Source organism: Alosa pseudoharengus, unplaced genomic scaffold, assembly GCF_046254945.1.
Source record: "Alosa pseudoharengus isolate Yale_2024_CS ecotype anadromous, Long Island Sound unplaced genomic scaffold, YU_APseudo_1.1 YU_APseudo_1.1_scf_1, whole genome shotgun sequence".
Taxonomy (NCBI): domain Eukaryota; kingdom Metazoa; phylum Chordata; class Actinopteri; order Clupeiformes; family Clupeidae; genus Alosa; species Alosa pseudoharengus.
The window spans coordinates 52,251,019-52,269,137 of NW_027468564.1; the positions used below are offsets into that span (position 1 = coordinate 52,251,019).

The 18,119-nt window shown below is 38.7% G+C and overlaps 5 protein-coding genes across 11 annotated transcripts in view; 1 reads left to right on the forward strand and 4 right to left on the reverse strand.

The window, feature by feature from the left end:
* Positions 1-1,571, forward strand: part of micall1a (MICAL-like 1a) — a 20,585-nt gene extending 19,014 nt beyond the window's left edge. For both annotated transcript variants that reach the window (XM_076292315.1, XM_076292323.1), the window contains exon 16: positions 1-1,571. This exon is cut by the window's left edge and continues 805 nt beyond it. The gene's annotated coding sequence lies outside the window, so the exon portion shown is untranslated.
* Positions 1,572-1,901: 330 nt separating this feature from the next.
* On the reverse strand, positions 1,902-6,578 carry LOC143132676 (intelectin-like). The gene is made up of 7 exons (XM_076292347.1): positions 6,392-6,578; positions 6,031-6,138; positions 5,206-5,453; positions 3,176-3,334; positions 2,933-3,053; positions 2,577-2,680; positions 1,902-2,368 (listed from the first exon to the last, which is right to left on the reverse strand). Exons 1-7 carry the CDS (start codon positions 6,456-6,458, stop codon positions 2,219-2,221), a joined length of 957 nt encoding a protein of 318 aa, XP_076148462.1. The 5' UTR covers positions 6,459-6,578; the 3' UTR covers positions 1,902-2,218.
* Positions 6,579-7,187: 609 nt separating this feature from the next.
* Positions 7,188-12,663, reverse strand: LOC143132668 (intelectin-like). The gene is made up of 7 exons (XM_076292334.1): positions 12,485-12,663; positions 12,029-12,154; positions 10,979-11,226; positions 10,549-10,707; positions 8,895-9,015; positions 8,252-8,355; positions 7,188-7,818 (listed from the first exon to the last, which is right to left on the reverse strand). The coding sequence occupies exons 1-7, from the start codon at positions 12,549-12,551 to the stop codon at positions 7,666-7,668; spliced, it is 978 nt and encodes a 325-aa protein (XP_076148449.1). The 5' UTR covers positions 12,552-12,663; the 3' UTR covers positions 7,188-7,665.
* Positions 12,664-14,442: 1,779 nt separating this feature from the next.
* cunh22orf23 (chromosome unknown C22orf23 homolog) lies at positions 14,443-17,084 on the reverse strand. The gene is made up of 6 exons (XM_076274348.1): positions 16,525-17,084; positions 16,338-16,400; positions 15,956-16,132; positions 15,655-15,789; positions 15,221-15,321; positions 14,443-14,806 (listed from the first exon to the last, which is right to left on the reverse strand). Exons 1-6 carry the CDS (start codon positions 16,625-16,627, stop codon positions 14,696-14,698), a joined length of 690 nt encoding a protein of 229 aa, XP_076130463.1. The 5' UTR covers positions 16,628-17,084; the 3' UTR covers positions 14,443-14,695.
* Positions 17,085-17,284: 200 nt separating this feature from the next.
* Positions 17,285-18,119, reverse strand: part of LOC143132695 (adhesion G protein-coupled receptor E1-like) — a 28,955-nt gene continuing 28,120 nt past the window's right edge. For all 6 annotated transcript variants that reach the window (XM_076292402.1, XM_076292428.1, XM_076292418.1 and 3 more), the window contains one exon: positions 17,285-18,017. In XM_076292402.1, the coding sequence (XP_076148517.1) occupies positions 17,904-18,017 (114 nt within the window). In that variant the 3' untranslated portion in view covers positions 17,285-17,903. The remainder of the gene's footprint in view (positions 18,018-18,119) is intronic.

The window sequence follows — 18,119 nt, forward strand, 5'->3', positions numbered from 1 at the left end:
CTTTTAAAACGGCATCAGATGCCAAACAAATGGTGTCCGTTGCATCATGATGGCCGACCTGGGTTGCTAATGCACCCAGTTATTTTTGAAATCTCTTTCTTCCGTTCTGTTTTTTATCTAATGAGGTAGCGTGTGAACGGGGCCTTCGTGGTACTGTAGAGCAGTGCGGTTCTTCCCTGTGGTCAGGCTTTATTGACATTTCAGCACCTACATCTGACTTATTAAGTGATTTGCACATTTAAGGTGTTATGAGGACGAATGGTTGACCATGGCTATGTACATGTGATGTTGGAGAATCAGAAGAATCTGTCAGATTATAACTCTGAAATCCCTAGTCATCCAAGACCCCCCCCCCCAGTCTGTATGTATGTATGTATAATTCAGATCTGTTTGTTATCAAATACCATGCTCATATGCAGACAATAGGAAATTGTAAATGAAAAATAAACTGAAAAAAATGACGTAACCAATCCTACCTATCAGACTGACATGGGAGTGTATACTGAGCTCCAGTCATATGCCGTTCTCAGTGAGGTTGTGAACTGACTTGAGCCCTGATGCACTCTGTGATCTTTTAAAGTACTTACATTTTATCTGAGCTTTTTCATAGAAGCTTGCAAAATATTTTATTTTCCTCGAAGGTTGCGAACAAATCTGTAAGAATCTGCACCATCAGGAAAATAAGATGCCCTACATTGGCTGTCCATGATGAATTTGATCATTTTCAACTGTAGATATGTTTATTAACGTATGCATTTTGTCACATGCAGGAAAACCCTTTAGTGCAGTTTCTGCAACATTGTGTTTAATTTATATATTACACTGCCTTCAGTTTTTACTTTGTAACTCCTGTCTGTCATTAACTGCCAGTATGTATTGGCCTTAAGAGAGGAAGAGGATGATGATGTTTGCAGAGGGAGTGCCCTCATTTTGTGGTATTTATAGACGAGTCCGGAGTTGTTTGTCTTGGTTGTTGTTGTTGTCGTCCTTTTGTTTTGTCTGACTCTGTTTTGTTCTCATGTGTCTTGGTCAACATGCAGGTGTGTCTGTAGTTTGTGTCTGTTGCTCTTACTCCAGCGGACAGGTTCTGCGGCGGGACTGTGATCTCGTACATGTCTCTTTGCCTGTCTGTCTGTTACTCATACCAGCAGGGGCTTTCGTTCCGTTTAAAGACTTTCACGCTACATTGCAATACAACAAAGCCAAATACAGACAAGGAAGCTGAGAAATAAAACTCATTAATCTAACAAAGCCGTGTGTGTTCCTTTCACATTTTATGCACATTTGTTCAAGTTGAATTCAGTTGATTTATCATTGAACATTGAATACTAATCGGAATACTATACTATTCTGAATAAAATCCTGCATTTCAATTATCTCAGACTATGCCCGAAGGACCACATGTACCAGTGCTGGAAAAACAGTGCCCTCTTCTGGTGAAAAGTGTGTAGGAATTTGAATAACCTGGGGCATTTTTGTACAGGGTGAACTTTGTTTTTGCATGTTAGAGCAGTTTTACCAACCAGTACAAACATGTTCTCTACATGCACATTTGGTTATTTAATTTTGAGTGTTCAGTACATGGAGAAACCAAACATTTGTCTCATAATGAGTTAATATTGATGGTAGCATTAAATAGCATAAATACTTCTGAACTCCGTGGTGAAGTGGAAGTCATGTCTTCCCATGGTTTACTGTCTAAACTAAAGTCCTGACCCTGCCCAAGCAAGACATTGAACCTCAAATAGATCCTGGTGTGCTGCCACTTGCCATTGGATATGAGTGACCGTAGTGTGAAAGAGCATTGGAGAGTATTCACCACAGTGCTAGTCCATTTATGATCAGTATGTTGAGAGAATAAGGAAAAAGACATTCAAGTACAAGATTCTGCGTGTAGCCTGTTGTTAGTTGAATGCTTATTTTATGTGCTTATACAAGTGTAATGGCAGGAAATTAACAGATGAATGCACTGAAGCCTGAAAAGAAAGCTCTATAAGTAGAGGAGACAAATTTAACCGTAATGTGGACCTCAGCAATACAATAACCAGAAAGGAGGGGGTGAGAAATATCTTTCAGCAGATTTCCACCCTCTTTCCACCACTTACTATGGGATAGAAATGTAAAATATCAGAAACGTAGGCTGCCTGTCCCCGAGCGGACCATTGATTAATTCCCAAACATTGTATCTTGTTCATCTGTGGAACGTTATTGTGGAGACTCAGCGGTAGAAGAGCAACACTGCCGCTTCAGTCATCTCTCTGGATGAGCTCCACCCGCTATGTGTCCCATAACCATCCCAGTCAAAGCTTGTGAAGTCGCCACACTGCCGAGCAGCTTCAGGAAAGTGTCCCCCACCACCAATGCAATACTGAAAAATAAAATGAAGGAATACAGTACAGTATGATGATAGCATAACTCACAGTTTACATTACGCTATACACACTTTCAAAGAAGGCACGTTATATTGTTATATAGTGACAAATAAAACCCCTGGGAGGTGTGGAAAGCTCTTGCAAGTAGACAGCTGTTTAGGTTTGTTTTAAAGGTCATTTAAATTGTGTTGTGGTCATTCTTACATGCTCAGTGTTGCACCCAGTGGGTTTGACTCCAGAACAGATGGCCATTGCTGCCCTTTCGTTGTTGAACACACTGAAAGTGATGAAACCAGGAAGGAACTCATCTGTGGGAAAACATCACATCATCATCCAAGTCCAGCATGGGCAGATATTTCTACACAGGCACCACATACAGTACTGTATTCTTTTTTGAGAAATATTAGAATTACAACCGCTCAATTCAATATAATTGCCTTTGAATATTGTTTAATAGTGGTATGGTGTATAGGTTACGATATTCTCTTTTTCACAAAAATATTAGAAATAGTGGGTTTAATTCAGAATTGTAACAAAAAAACCAAGAAAATTGTTTATACTTCTAGCATGTGGAGCATACAAGTCTCTTGTGGTGTCAGCATTTCCATAATCATACACCACAGGAATAGACGGTCCATTGTTGGTGCCACATGCTCCAATGTTGTACCTCACTGGGAAGCGCTAAAAAGTTATGAAAGAGGGACTTTTGAAGAATGTTAAAAATTGACTTTGTATGTGTCTTAGTGTCACTTTGGTTGCGAGCAAATGTATTTGTGTGTGTGTGTCTTTAGCACTTCATGCACCTTGAAGAGTTGGTAGAGGTTTCCTCCATGCAGTGTGAGGAAGCTTGTTTCTGTGTGGTATCGTAGGACTGAAGCAATGGTCCAGTTCTGTAGTGGAGCGTTGTTACGGACATGGCAAATAGACACATCTCCTGCTATGATGTCATAGTAGCCAGGATTCTGTTAATAAGTACAAAAAATACATATTTTCGTACCAGCTACATTGTCAGAGGAATGGCATGGAGTGAAATGGAGTTTCTTTTTAACAATATCATATCATATAAAAATGCAAATGCAATTCACAAACAGGAAAAAAAATTTAATTCCACCAATCTATCATTTCCAACCAGTCAAGTGGTGTATAGCTGTTTTGTGAATTGCTGCTTAGATATTCAGATCATGTACAGTGGAGAAAATAAATATTGAACACGTCAACATTTTTTTCAGTAAGTGTACTTCCAGAGAGGCTATTCGCATACAATTTTCTACAGACATTAGTATTAACTTAGGTAATCCACACATATTAAAAAATCCAAACATTAATGTCCCTAAGTAGAGTTATGAGTAAAAAAGTGGAATGGCACAGGGAAAAAGTATTGAACACACTAAGAAAAAACAGTACACAAAGGCAAGGAATGGCAAGGAACAAGCTGGAATCTATACATAGTTAGAGAGTAATTATCCCTCCTATCTGTGCAAATTAATGTAAGCTGGGTTAGTACATATTGATGAGCTATAAAAAGATTTTTCGTTACCAAGTTGTCACACAAGAAACATGTCATGATGGGTAAAAGCAAAGAGCTCTTCCAAGACCTTTGCAACATTATTGTTGCAAAACATATTAATGGAACTGGTTACAGATGCATTTCAAAACTTCAGAATCATCCAGTAAGCAGTATTGGAGCCATTATCTGCAAGTGGAAGGAACATCACTGCATCATCAATCGGCCATGCACAGGATCTCCTCAAAGATTTCTGACCAGAAAGTCAGAAGGATAGTCAGAAGTGTAGCCTAAGAGCCAAGGACCACTCCAGAAAGACTTGGAGGCAGCAGGTTCAATTGTTACAGAGAAAATCATAGGTAATGCACTCCACCGCCATGGCCTCTATGCACGCTCACCCCACATGACTCTATTACTGAAGAAAAACATGTCGAATCTCATTGAAAGTTTGCTACACAACATTTGGACAAGCCTATGAAATACTAAGAGAATGTATTCTGGTCAGCTGAGAGCAATTTAACTCTTTGGATGTCATACTACACAACATATTTGGAGGAGAAATGGCACTGTGCATCACCCTAAAAATACCATATCAACAGTGAAGTTTGGAGGTGGAGGCATCACGGTGTGGGGCTGTTTTTCATCTCATGGTACTGGCAGACTTCATACAGTTGAAGAAATGATGAATGGAGTCATTTTGTTCTGGGAGAATCTTGCCATCCACCAGAACAATGAGGATGAGACATGGCTAGACCTTCCAGCAGGACAATGATCCAAAGCATTCAGCAAAGGAAACTCTCAATTGGTTTCAGAGAAAGGAAATTCAGGCCCTGACTTAAATCCAATTGAACAGTTTTGGAAGTTACCTAAAGATCAGGATTTACAAGAGGGACCCCTGGAATCTTCAATATTAAAAGACTATCTGTTTAAAAGAATGGGCCAAAATCACACCTCAATACTGCGACTGATTAGTTTCGTCATAGAGGAAATGCCTTGAAGCTCTCATTACAAATAAAGGGTTTTCCATAAGAAATTTCAGTAGGCGTGTTCAATACTTTTTTCCTGTGGCATTCCACTTTTTTACTCATAACTCTACTTATGAACATTAATGTTTGGATTACCTAAGTTAATACTAATGTCTGGTGAAAATTTCATGCAAATAGCCTCACTGGAAGTATACTTACTGAAAAAAATGTTGACGTGTTCAATATTTATTTTCCCCGATTTTGCCATGAACCCATACACATACTGATAAATTATCATCATTATTTTTTCCATTTTAAATTGTTTGTAAGCCTTGGAAAAACTGAGTGCTACCACTGATTTTACCTTGTAGTCATCACATGTTGCCCCCTCTGCAGTCCCAAAGGTGTTCAGGTTGGCCCACGTGCCCTCTCCATCAGGGCGGTTAGGATTGCTTTCCTGCTCGCTGGACCACCGGTCCCCCACAGTGCATTTCCCATACATGTTGTTCTCGTGAACACTGGCCACCAGTGTCCAGCCACCACCTGCTGTGGTCATGTCACAGTACGTCTGGTACAGCACCCCACTGGATGTGCTGAGGTAGTACAGGCCATCTGAAATCCAGTCACACATGATCAGTAAAAAGACCACATGATCAGTAAAAAAGGCCACACCATCAGTAATAAAGACCACATGATCAGAAAAAAAGGAACACACCATCAGTAAAAAAGACCACACCATCAGTAAAAAAAACACCAAATGATCAGTACGAAAGACCACACCATCAGTAAAAAACACCAAATGATCAGTAAAAAAGACCACATGATCAGTAAAAAGCCCAGATGATCAGTAAAAAAGACCACATGATCAGTAGAAAAGACCACAATGAGTAAAAAAGACCACATCATCATTAAAAAAGACCACACCATAAGTAAAAAAGGACCACACTATCAGTAAAAAAGGAGCGCATGATCAGTAAAAAAAGACCACCATCAGTAAAAAAGACCACATCATCAGAAAAAAAAACACATGATCAGTAAAAAAGACCACACGATCAGTAAAAAAAGACCACATGATTAGTAAAAAAGACCACATGACATATGCAGGTGCTCACTGTATGCTAGATCCAGTTTAATTAAATTAGTGCAGAAAGAACATTTTATTTCATAATAAAAATGAAGGGCTGCTCACCTTCTTGAACACCATATTTCTGTTGAATATCTTTGCAGCTACGTGCAACAAAACCAAACTTGCTCATAATTTTTTGAAGTTGGACATTTGAATTCTCAAGAATATCACCTGCCAAAAGAAAAAAAGTAAACTGTTTTTTATTAATTATGCTATATTCCACCAATTTGTGTGCAGGATTATTAACATACCGTGAAACAGACAAAGAAAAAAACAAAAACAAAAACAGCTGTCATAATAAGACATTTGACATTTGAATAGCATCAGAGATGAGACATACCTACTCTTTCACCTACCTTTGAAAAACAAAGCTATCCACTCTTTTTATTTAGTATTGTTAAAATAGGATTTCTGAGAATCTTACCTGTTAGACTTTCAGTGGGTTGGGATGACAGTGTTAGCCATGTCAGCAGCAGGAGACCTCGCAACATGTTTGACAGACAAAATGATGGAGACACAAACAACTACGCACTATGATATTCACAGTAGTGCTGTTTGCAGCAATGGTTCCAAGGTCAGCAAAGCAAAAATACTATGAAGTGGAACGTTGGATAATGAAGTGAAACTTTGCCTTTGGCTGGTTTTCTCTGTGGTCGGTCATTGTTACGAAATAGGCGGAAAAGTCAATTTGCAAGTCAAGCATTTTTTTGTGAAGATGATTAAATACAAGTTAGAAGCTTCCTTTTCTGCACTTTTAAAACAAACCAAAGCCAGAATACAAGCAGGTTATTATCAACCAATCAAAGCGAGAACAGATACTATAGTGTGCATAGGCCTATTCCTCTCTCCACAGCAACAGTTTGGGCACAAGGTCTCTTCATCTGTGATCTCTACAATCTCTCTTTCATTCTATGTTTCAGTGATACATTTTATGGATCAGCTTTAGTATTTAACAATAAACATAGATAAGTTACTTTGATGTGATTTTGTCCGTAGGCCTCAGGCAACGTGTGTGAAGGTCTGTGTTGCCTGCCTGTCATACTATACTGTGCAATTGCATAAGTGATAAGGAGTGTAGCTCTCAGGATTATGATAAACTAACCCAAACCAGTTTTTTGTTTGTATTTTATATATTTATGTGTATTTTATGTCTTGTAGGTTGTCCATGATCAGTGTGGTGGAAGTATGTGGGCTTATAAAGGGAGAACTGAAACTCAGTGTACCTTTATTAACTTTATTTGTGAGTCTTTTTGCCTTTAATCGAGATTGGAGAGTAGAGCTTGTCAGGAAATGATTGGCAGAGAGAGATAGGGGTAGGATCAGGAAATCAGACAAGATGCAAGATCCAAAAAAAGAAATAGATTTCACTTGTAATATAAATTCAAGATTTTGATGCACTCTGCATGTAGGTACTGGGGAAATAACAGATGAATGCACTGACACTCAAAATAAAGCTCTTTAGCCAGCCAGAAGAGGAGACAACCCCAAACCCTAGGTAGACCTCAGCAAGAAAATGAAGGGATGGGATGGGTAAATAGTGTATTTCCATCATCTTTGTGATACCATTTAATATCGGACAACCTTAAACCTAAAACAGCACAAATGTTCACACAAGATGTCCTTATAAGTGCATCATTGAATTCCTAAACATGATCTGTCACATTCATTTGTGGACCCAGAGTTTTATTGTAGAGAGAATCAGCGATAAAAAAACAGTACTGCAGCTTCAATCAGCTCTCTAGATGAACTCCATTTCACGTTGGTCCCATAACCATCCCAGTCAAAGGCTGTGAAGTCGCCACACTGACGAGGAGCAGCTTCAGGGAAGTGTCCCCCACCACCAATGCAAAACTGAAAAATATTACACACGTTATACACACTTTACAAAAAAGCACAGTATATTGCAGCAAGCCACATGCATATTACAGATGTAAGAGAGGGTGAAGGTACTGTACTTATTGTGACTCACAATGAAACACTCATAGTCACACAAGCTATTGTTTCTCTCTCTTCAAAACATTTGCATTAAAGGTGACTAATTTGGACACCATGTTCACCGTATCAACTTTACAAACTGAAAGAAATACTGTCTTGATTTAACATATTGAATGTGTGTGAGCAACCAATGTCCACCTTACAATTGAGTAAATCCAATGCAATACATTATTAGTGTATGATGATATGAAACTGTTTCAAATGATGCACTGGGAAGTGTGGCAAGTCAAATGCATAAAGGTAGGGACAGCTAGAAAGATCATTAAATTAAGGTTTTGGAAATTCTTACAGTTTCAGTGTTGCACCCTGTGGGTTTGACTCCAGAACAGATGGCCATTGCTGCCCTCTCGTAGTTGAACACTCTGAAGGTGATGAAGCCAGGTAGAAACTCATCTGTGGGAAAGTAAAACAAAACATGAGTTCTGTACAAATAATTCTACACAGGCAGCATACACTGTTTTCTCTTGTGAAATAATAGAATTACAGCTGAATTCAATTTAATTCTTAATTTAAACAACAATTCCAGTCTAAGAACAACCTAAGGTTTATTTTTGGATGATAACAAGATAAACTACAGTAGGTTCAGAAAACCATTGCTCATCTATGCTATGGAGAGGGTCTCTGCAGACAAATTGAAGCATTTTTCCTTTATGTAAGTATTTTTCCTTTATGTAAAGAAGTGTAAAGAAAGGGTATAAAAAAGGTCTACATTAGCATTACCTTACTATTACTCTAGCCATACAAGTAGATAGCATTATCATTCAAAAATAGACCCTAGGTTGTTCTTTGACCGGAGTTGTCAATTGAGTATTATTCAATATTGATACATGGGTACATACTCTGAGATCAAATATTATAAAAAGTGGCTTTAATTCAGAATTAATAACATATCATAAGCATCATAATAATATCATAATAATACATCTTCTTACTTCTAGCATTTGGAGCATACAAGTCTCTTGTGGTGTCAGCATTTCCATAATCATACACCACAGGAATAGAAGGTCCATTGTTGGTGCCACATGCTCCAATGTTGTACCTCACTGGGTAGCGCTAAATCAATGATTAAAAATGTGATTAAAGAGGGACATGAAGGAAAACAATGTGAAAATAACTACTAAACTATTTTATTCAACCTGAGGAAACTTCACTGTCACAACACAGCACATACATAAAATTAAAATAAATAATATCAGTTTTATAGCCATTTCTAAGTGTGCACAGCTTTCTCTGTCTCTAGTCTCTAGTTCTGGGATCCAAAAACAAGGGTCTAGGGTCTATTTTTTTGGCTGATAATAACAAGTGTAAACTTTCATTGAGGACCAAAATTATGTTAATCAGAGTAGTTTTGAGTAGTAAAAAATAGTAATAGTAATAGTAAAATACTTTGTTTTGTCTGCAGGGACCCTCACCCTGGAGCATAGAAATATTATGATGTTTTGAGCCTAATCAGTGGCTTAAAGGAGAATTCCGGTGTGATTTTGACCTAAAGTGTTTTGAAACATGATACCGAGTGTGAACGTATGTCTCATAGCCCATCTCGGCTTGTCCCCTGCACTCCGAAATCTGGCGCTAGTTAGCCGACGCTACCAACAAGGCGGTCAATGGTGGTGCCTCGGCATCGGCATAGCCATGCAAATAAATCACTGTTTTACACCATTTACGAGGCTCAATGTATCTCCACACTTCATCGATAGACTTCCGAGGGCCCTGACATTTAAAACGAGACATTGAGAACTTTGAAAAAGCACTGGTAGTTTACTTACAAGACGATTTATACAGACAGTATCTTCACGAAGTTTAGCGTTTGTAGCCATCTTGAATTTAGTCACGATAAGTCGAGCGACGAGTAAGAATGAACAGGTATGATAAGGGATCAGATTCCAAAAATAATTCTGTGGAAATGCATGGATTACAGTTTCTTCCAGTAGCAGCATCTGGAATCCATGCATTTCCACGGAATTATTTTTGGAATCTGATCCCTTATCATACCTGTTCATTCTTACTCGTCACTTGACTTATCGTGACTAAATTCAAGATGGCTGCAAACGCTAAACTTCGAGAAGATACTGTCTGTATAAATCGTCTTGTAAGTAGCCTAAACTACCAGTGCTTTTTCAAAGTTCTCAATGTCTCGTTTTAAATGTCAGGGCCCTCGGAAGTCTACCGATGAAGTGTGGAGATACATTGAGCCTCGTAAATGGTGTAAAACAGTGATTTATTTGCATGGCTATGCCGATGCCGAGGCACCACCATTGACCGCCTTGTTGGTAGCATCGGCTAACTAGCGCCAGATTTCGGAGTGCAGGGGACAAGCCGAGATGGGCTATGAGACATACGTTCACACTCGGTATCCTGTTTCAAAACACTTTAGGTCAAAATCACACCGGCATTCTCCTTTAAGGTAGCAGCTTTGACATAGAGTTGCCCTCAAGGCATGCTATGCTATTTCCTTGCAAATTCCGGTCTAACTCAAAATCACTCAGATTATTTTTGGTCCCCAACAAAAGTTTACACTCGTTATCACCCATACTTAGACCATATGTTGTTTTAAGACCAGAGTTCTGCTTTAAGTGTTTAATGCACCTTGAAGAGTTGGTAGAGGTTTCCTCCATGCAGTGTGAGGAAGCTTGTTTCTGTGTGGTATCGTAGGGTAGAGGCAATAGTCCAGTGCTGTAGTGGAACGTTGTTTCGGACATGCCAAACAGACACATCTTCCGCTATGATGTCAAAGTAACCTGGATTCTGTAAAGGTCCAGGAAGATGAGCTGCAAGGACCGTGACTCAACTCAACTCTTGCTTTTTTTATAATAATAATATTCTACTATTATAGCCACAGGTGGTCCAATGAAATATTAAGAGTGTGAGACCAGGTGTATAGCCATACCACTGTCACTTGTATATTATTGATTTTATATTTTCCAATATTTTGTGTCATGAATCCATACAAATACTGATAAATTATCATCATTATTTATTTGTTGTAAGTCTGCTAGTGAGTAGGTGCCCTTGTTACCTTGTAGTCATCACATGTTGCCCCCTCTGCAGTCCCAAAGGTGTTCAGGTTGGCCCATGTGCCCTCTCCATCAGGGCGGTTAGGATTGCTTCCCTGCTCGCTGGACCACCGGTCCCCCACAGTGCATTTCCCATAGATGTTGTTCTCGTGTACACTGGCCACCAGAGTCCAGCCACCACCTGCTGTGGTCATGTCACAGTACGTCTGGTACAGCACCCCACTGGACGTGCTGAGGTAGTACAGGCCATCTGAAATCCAGTCACACACCATCAGTAAAAAGACCACATGATCAGTAAAAAAGGCCACATGATCAGTAAAAAGTCCAGATGATCTGTAAAAAAGACCGCACCATCAGTAAAAAAGACCACAATGAGTCAAAAAGACCACGCCATCAGTAAAAAAGACCACATCATCATTAAAAAAGACCACACCATCAGTAAAAAAGGACCACACCATCAGTAAAAAGACCACACCATCAGTAAAAAAAACACACCATCAGTAAGAAAGACCACACAATCAGTAAAAAAGACCACACCATCAGTAAGAAAGACCACACCATCAGTAAAAAAGACCACATGGTCTGTAAAAAATGACCACACCATCAGTAAAAAGAGACCACATGATCAGTAAAAAGTCCACATGATCAGTAAAAAAAGAACACACCATCATAAAATAGACCACATGATCAGTAAAAAAGGCTGCGCCATCAGTAAAAAAGACCACACTACCAGTAAAACAGACCACATGATCGGTAAAAAAAGACCACATGATCGGTAAAAAAGACCACATCATCAGTAAAAGAGACCAGATGATCAGTAAAAAAAGGTCACATGATCAGTAAAAGACCACATAATCAGTAAAAAAAGACTACATGATCAGTAAAAAAGACCACACCATCAGTAAAAAAAGACCACACCATCAGTAAAAAAGACCACATGATCAGTAAAAAAACCTAATTTTTTATGTAGGTGCACACAGTATGCTAGATCCAGTTTAATTAAATTAGTGCAGAAAGAGCATTTTATTTCATAGCAAAAATGAAGGGCTCACCTTCTTGAACACCATATTTCTGTTGAATGTCTTTGCAGCTACGTGCAACAATGCCAAACTTGCTCAGAACTTTTTCTAGTTCCTGATTTGTGTTGCTGATATTAATACCAAGGGAATTTCCAACTCCTAAAAGAGAAATGACAATGACCTTAGATTTATGAGGAGCAATAAAAAATTAAACATTATTATTAGTAGTAGTATTATTATTACATGATTCCATTCTGTGTTCAATAATTATATATATTTCATCAATCTGTTTGCAGGATTATTTGTGGAATAAACAAGAAAACAAAAAAACTAAACAGTTCTCACAATCATCCCATTTGACACTGAGTGATACGTCATCAGAAAAGGGACATACTTCTTTCTCCTACTATGCATTTTTTAAAATTAAATAATAAAGCTGTCCACTTTATTTTCGAAATATTGCTATAAAATGATTTCAAATAATCTTACCTTGTAGACACTCAGTGGGTTGGAATGTCAGTGTTAGCCATGTTAGCAGGAGAAGCCCTTGCAACATGTTTGAATAACAAAAAAAGGACTGAGACACAAACAACTACAGTGACATTCACAGCAGTGCTGCTATTTGTTGCCAAGTTTGTGTCCAAGGTAAGCAAAGCAAAAGGACAATGACTGATATGAAGCAATGACTTGAGACTTTGGCTTGAGGATGTGGCTGTGGTCAATCGTTGTTACGAAATACGGAGATCAGGGGGTATTCCAAGTACATGGTTTAGTGACAGACCTGGGTAAGTTAACTCAGAGTAAGGGGTAAACCTCCTAGATCTGTATGGCTTCATTCTCCTTACAAAACAATGCCATAGGGCTCTTGTTGTAGGAGGTTTACCACTTACTCTGAGTTAACTTACCCAGGTTTGTCACTAAAACTTTCTTGAATTTCCCCTTGGGGATCAATAAAGTATGTATCTATCTATCTATCTAAAACTTGGAATACCCCCCAGATCCTTTGGTAATCAAGCTGCTTTGAATAAATACAAGCTAGAAGCCATCCCAAAATAAATCAAAACAAAACTCCAATTTGCAAGTTAGTGAGACAGTCAAGGCAATTACATTTTGCTTTATTAGATTATGGTCTGTTTCTCTCTGCCTCAGCAGCAACTTGGGATCAAAGTAGGCTAACTCTCTCCATCTTTGTGAGCTTTCTTTCATTTTGTATTCCAAGTTTAAGTGATACAATAGACTGTATAGAACAGTCTGAGTGCTATTTGATGAGTTTGCTTTGAAATTCACATATTTGATAAGTTCCTTCTGTTCCACTCCATTACAGACAGAATACCAGGGCTCTGACCCCTTCCAATCCCTTTTTGGTTAAAACCTGTTTACACTCTTCTGAAGGGAGTTTGCATTAGCAACAAAATGCTTTATAATGTGTTGGGCATAAACACACATAAAAATAAATCGCTATTTTCAAACCACTTACATAGTTCAAAATATAGCCTTACGCTTCAGGGGTAGTGTCCATTGGGTATCTACACATAACCCAATGTATTTCAAGTATTTTGAAAGTGTACAGAGAGGCTATAACAAAGAGGGTTTCTGAAGGCAACACATTGCCTTACTTCTGTTTCGGTAGCGTCAAATCAGCAGGCGTCCGACTTCCTCCAGCATTGTGGAAATCTGGCTGAACGTGATGCATGTTTGTATTGTAAGATTCAGCCAGATCTGCACAGTGCTGCAAGATGTTGTACAGCCCAGGTTGTTTTAACTCCGGAATTTCCCTTTAAGTGACCCCATACTTTTTTTTTTAAACAGTAGCCTAGTGTATTTACCATCTGGCCTCAGGCCTGTCCAAAAATGAAGGTGTTACTTATTTGTTACAAAAATGAAGAAGTGAAACTTCCTGTCACCAATGTACCTTTCCCCCAGTTCAGCTGTGGGTTTTGTGGCCTCATCATCAACAGCATGATTACAACACTTTTCATCTCAAAAGCTTGCTTTCTAAAAGCCCCAGCCCCGCCAAAGGTTTGTTCATTATTTTCAAAAAGATACAATTGCAGTAGACAAATGAAGTATAAAAATAGGTTTTATGCTAAAATCTCCATTCTTTAGTAAATCATGAAAACAACAAAACTAGATTAATACAAATGAAACCACTGCAAAGTTTACAACACATTCAACTTTAATGCTAAACAAAAATCTTGAAATAATCAAAATACTTAAGCCAAAAAGAACCGGTCGGCCTATCTTCCTACCAACTGCATGATAACATGTAACAGGTCAAATCAAATGTTACAGAAGTGTGTGATATTTCTGAGACAAGACAACAAAATAATTTACTATTTTACGTTTTATCATTCACAGACTCATTCATTTATTCAAAATGTTGTTTTGTAGTTGCAAAAGGTTTTTGTAAGCACAAAAAAAGATCAAAACGCAATACTGATACATCTGGAAATCAATTTGAAAACTCTTGAAACAGGTGTAAGAAGGTGTAAGAAAATATGTTATGGTAATGGTAAAATTGACACAAAGTCTTTCCTCTTTTCAAGGGTAACAATCTGAATCACAGTCTATTGATTATATCCATGTAAATGTCTGTACTAAAAGGTTTTGAATTGATACTTGAAGGAAGTTTTCAGCCTCAGATAACAATGACAACAAACACAAAAGGCAGTTTTGAATACGATGTTGTCAAACACGTCATTAGAGTGAGGGATTGTCATTGCTGGTGTTCTCCACTCTCTTCTCTTCTTTTAACAGGGACTGCAATGAAGCACTGCGAGCCTTGTCAATCAACTCCAACTCCCGTATTTTCTGTGAAATAACAGCCAGGCAACTCACTTCTGTAACATAACTTCATTGACTTAATTCTAACATTAACTCGAGTGATTTTAACAATAAATTTGGTAATGGACTCAAAACTACTCCGATTATTGTCATTTGGTCCCCAATGAAAATGTACACTTGTAAGTCATTATCATCCAAAAACAGACCAGGATGTTCTTAGAAAGTAGTTACGTGAAAGTGCTGATGATTAAGGCGTAACTTTGTTACCTGTGAGATCTCAGTGCTGATGATTAAGGCGTAACTTTCTTACCTGTGAGATCTCAGTGCTGATGATTAAGGCGTAACTTTGTTACCTGTGAGATCTAAGTGCTGATGATTAAGGCGTAACTTTGTTACCTGTGAGATCTAAGTGTTGATGATTAAGGCGCGTAACTTTGTTACCTGTGAGATCTCAGTGTTGATGATATGCTGGTAATGGGAGCCCATCCCAAGAGAGGTCATCTCCTCTAAGAATTGTTTCCTGTCCTCAATCTCCTCCAGAACTGTGATATAAAGCAAACAAATGTAGACGCTCAAAGCTCACAATGACAAGGGATGCTTAATTCAGATCACATGATCAAACCTGTTGTTGAGCTCTCTATGCAAACAAATTCTAAGCAATTCTATTTCTAGAAATAACATATCCGAAAAACATATTTTCTAATAATCTCTTATAGATCAAGTCATACACTATTCCATCCAATCGACACATTACTTCAGGAGCATACTGGGAAGGGTGTACAATTCTGGCTCATGGGCTCAAATATTTTCTTTCCAGAATTGGGGACAACTGTTTTTTTTTCTTTCTTTTTTTTCATTTATACAAATTTTCTTACCTTCTTGAAATCTATCCTTCTCCTCCTCGTCTACAGACTTCCCCTTTGCGAGACTCCTAACCCCTCTAGGTTTGGGGTCCCCTTCGCTGCCTGACAAAATGTTCTGCAATCTCCTCTTCTCTTTTTCCAGATCCCCTGAAACAAGAGGAAACAAGACAGAGATACTATCAGAGAGTGTCCATGGTCAGTGTAGGCCAGCGCTCACTGTATTTTCTAATGATCTTAGATGGATGAATATAGGTAGCCTTTGTGATTAGTATAAAGGCAAAATTGGATGGAAAAAACAAATGCTGCCCCCTACTTGTTGCACTGGGACGGAACAGCTCCCTCTTGTAGCTGTCTCCCGCTTTGCACACTTCCGCCTGCCGTCTCAGTGGCTTGGCCGACAGGGACGTGGAGGTCTTGATGGCCATAGGTTTTGGCTGAGGAGGAGGCGCCGATGAAGTAGGGTTACAGGTGAGTGGAAGGGCCTCCCCCTCTGGAGAAAAGGCATGTGATAAGGATTTAGACTAATCACAGAAGACTGTAAGTGGTAGCCTAACGGGGCAATAGGCTGAGCAAATTAATTTGCCGCCGCTAGGGTGCGTCTAGATTTCTAGGCTATGTAAGTGGTACTCTCTCCTCCATATGGGATATGATGACCAATAGGCCTATGCAAAATCACTGGGCCCTGCAGTGCTTACTCCTCAGATGACTGCTGAGTTTTCTCTGTTGCAGGTTGGTAAGCCGGGACTCTTGCATCATCACTGTTAGGGCCCAAAGGAAAACATACATGGACGAAAAGTAACTACTGTAGGCCAAAGGTAAGCTTATAAAGTTACCGTTACGTAATCATAAACATGAGCACAATGTGCATGCACATTCACCTACATTTCAGCATTTCCTGAGTTTCCTTGCTGTACCGAGTAGTCGTTCGTGGACAGTTCCAGAGTCCCCCATGTCCATTTCTGGGATGCTCCATGATCTGATACATCAGATAGGGTTACTCTCCGAAAACAAGGAAACGTTAACATTATCATGACTTTTTGGACTAAGCTTAAGCTATAGCCATTTATGCTAACGTAACGTTAGTTAACATATTAGGCGAGAACTCACAGAGGTGGACAAGCGATGAGCAACAATACAACACACAACTGATTCAAAATAATGAGATGTTAAAGGTAGACTATTAGAAAACTAGATTCCGTAGCATTAGACTAACGTTACCGTTCCCCCCATTCAAATAATTCACAAACGTGCTATCCTTATCTGACTACCAGCCATACGCTACCAGCTAGCTTGTCAAGTTGCGTCAGGTGGTTGCTATGGTAACATGGAGTGCGGGTGTGTTCGCGTGGTTTCCTCTCGCATGTCCCGTGCGCAGAAAACATAACCCCATAAAACATAATTTGCTAGACAGCAAATCAGAAATGATTGAACTCTAGGTTATGTGCATCAATGTCTGAAAGAAAAAAAATCAGTCGACGTAAGCGGTTTTAGTCAACAGAGAGCCTTATAAATAAACATAAATAATAGTCCTAGTAGGCCGACATCGTCACTTTGAATGCACATTCAAGACCAATACTTTTCGGATGAGAATAGGCTACTTTTATTGGTGTTTATTCCATATAACTCAACAAAGAAACAGAAGTGAGTGGTCAACATATATTTTATTCAAACAGTGTTCAGAGTTCGAAGTATTTTAGCCTACTAAAATTAAATGAAAATATTCAAATAATATAGCCCAGAGCCATATAAAGGTAAGGCACTTTGTAAGGCACTGATATAGCCTACAACATAATAAAGATGTTACTGGTTTGCGTTAAATAAAATACATTTTATAACAATAAAAACAACAACAACAACAATAATAATAATAGCATTAAAAAAAAAAAAAACTAAGCTAGGCCTACACATAGCCTATTTATAGCCTACTACACATTTTAGTCGATTTTGAAATTCAAACAGATAAACCCTGTTAAATCCCATATAGGCCTACATTTAAAGCAGGAACCAGGATATTGATAAATGAATATGGACATGATAATGTAGCAGGTTTACTGAGAAGGTTAATGGTCCCTATAGATGGATTTTACGGCTGCTGTGTAAGCAAGCAAAGTATGAATCGTATTAATCGTTTCTGTATCACAAAATGGGAGGCTTATGCTGAATACTGCATGGTTGATTGCAAAGCCCATAGAGAATCACACAGAATTTAATTGGTTGTCAAGTGAATCCATTGGGTTCCCTTAAGTCTTTGGTGGTCATTCTTAATGAGTTCCTGTTGTGACGTAGTCATTTAAGGCCAATGTGGTAGCAGTGGTAGACAGATCTTTCTCAGGTGGACTGAATTCCTGCCACCATTTTTTGTACTGACGCCGCACCTGGAAAGGGCAAGACAGCATGCTGTAGTTACACTCAAGTTCTTAGTTATCAATTAGTCCCATTAGTCACCTACTGACAATGCCAGGAGTTTAGCTTTTGAA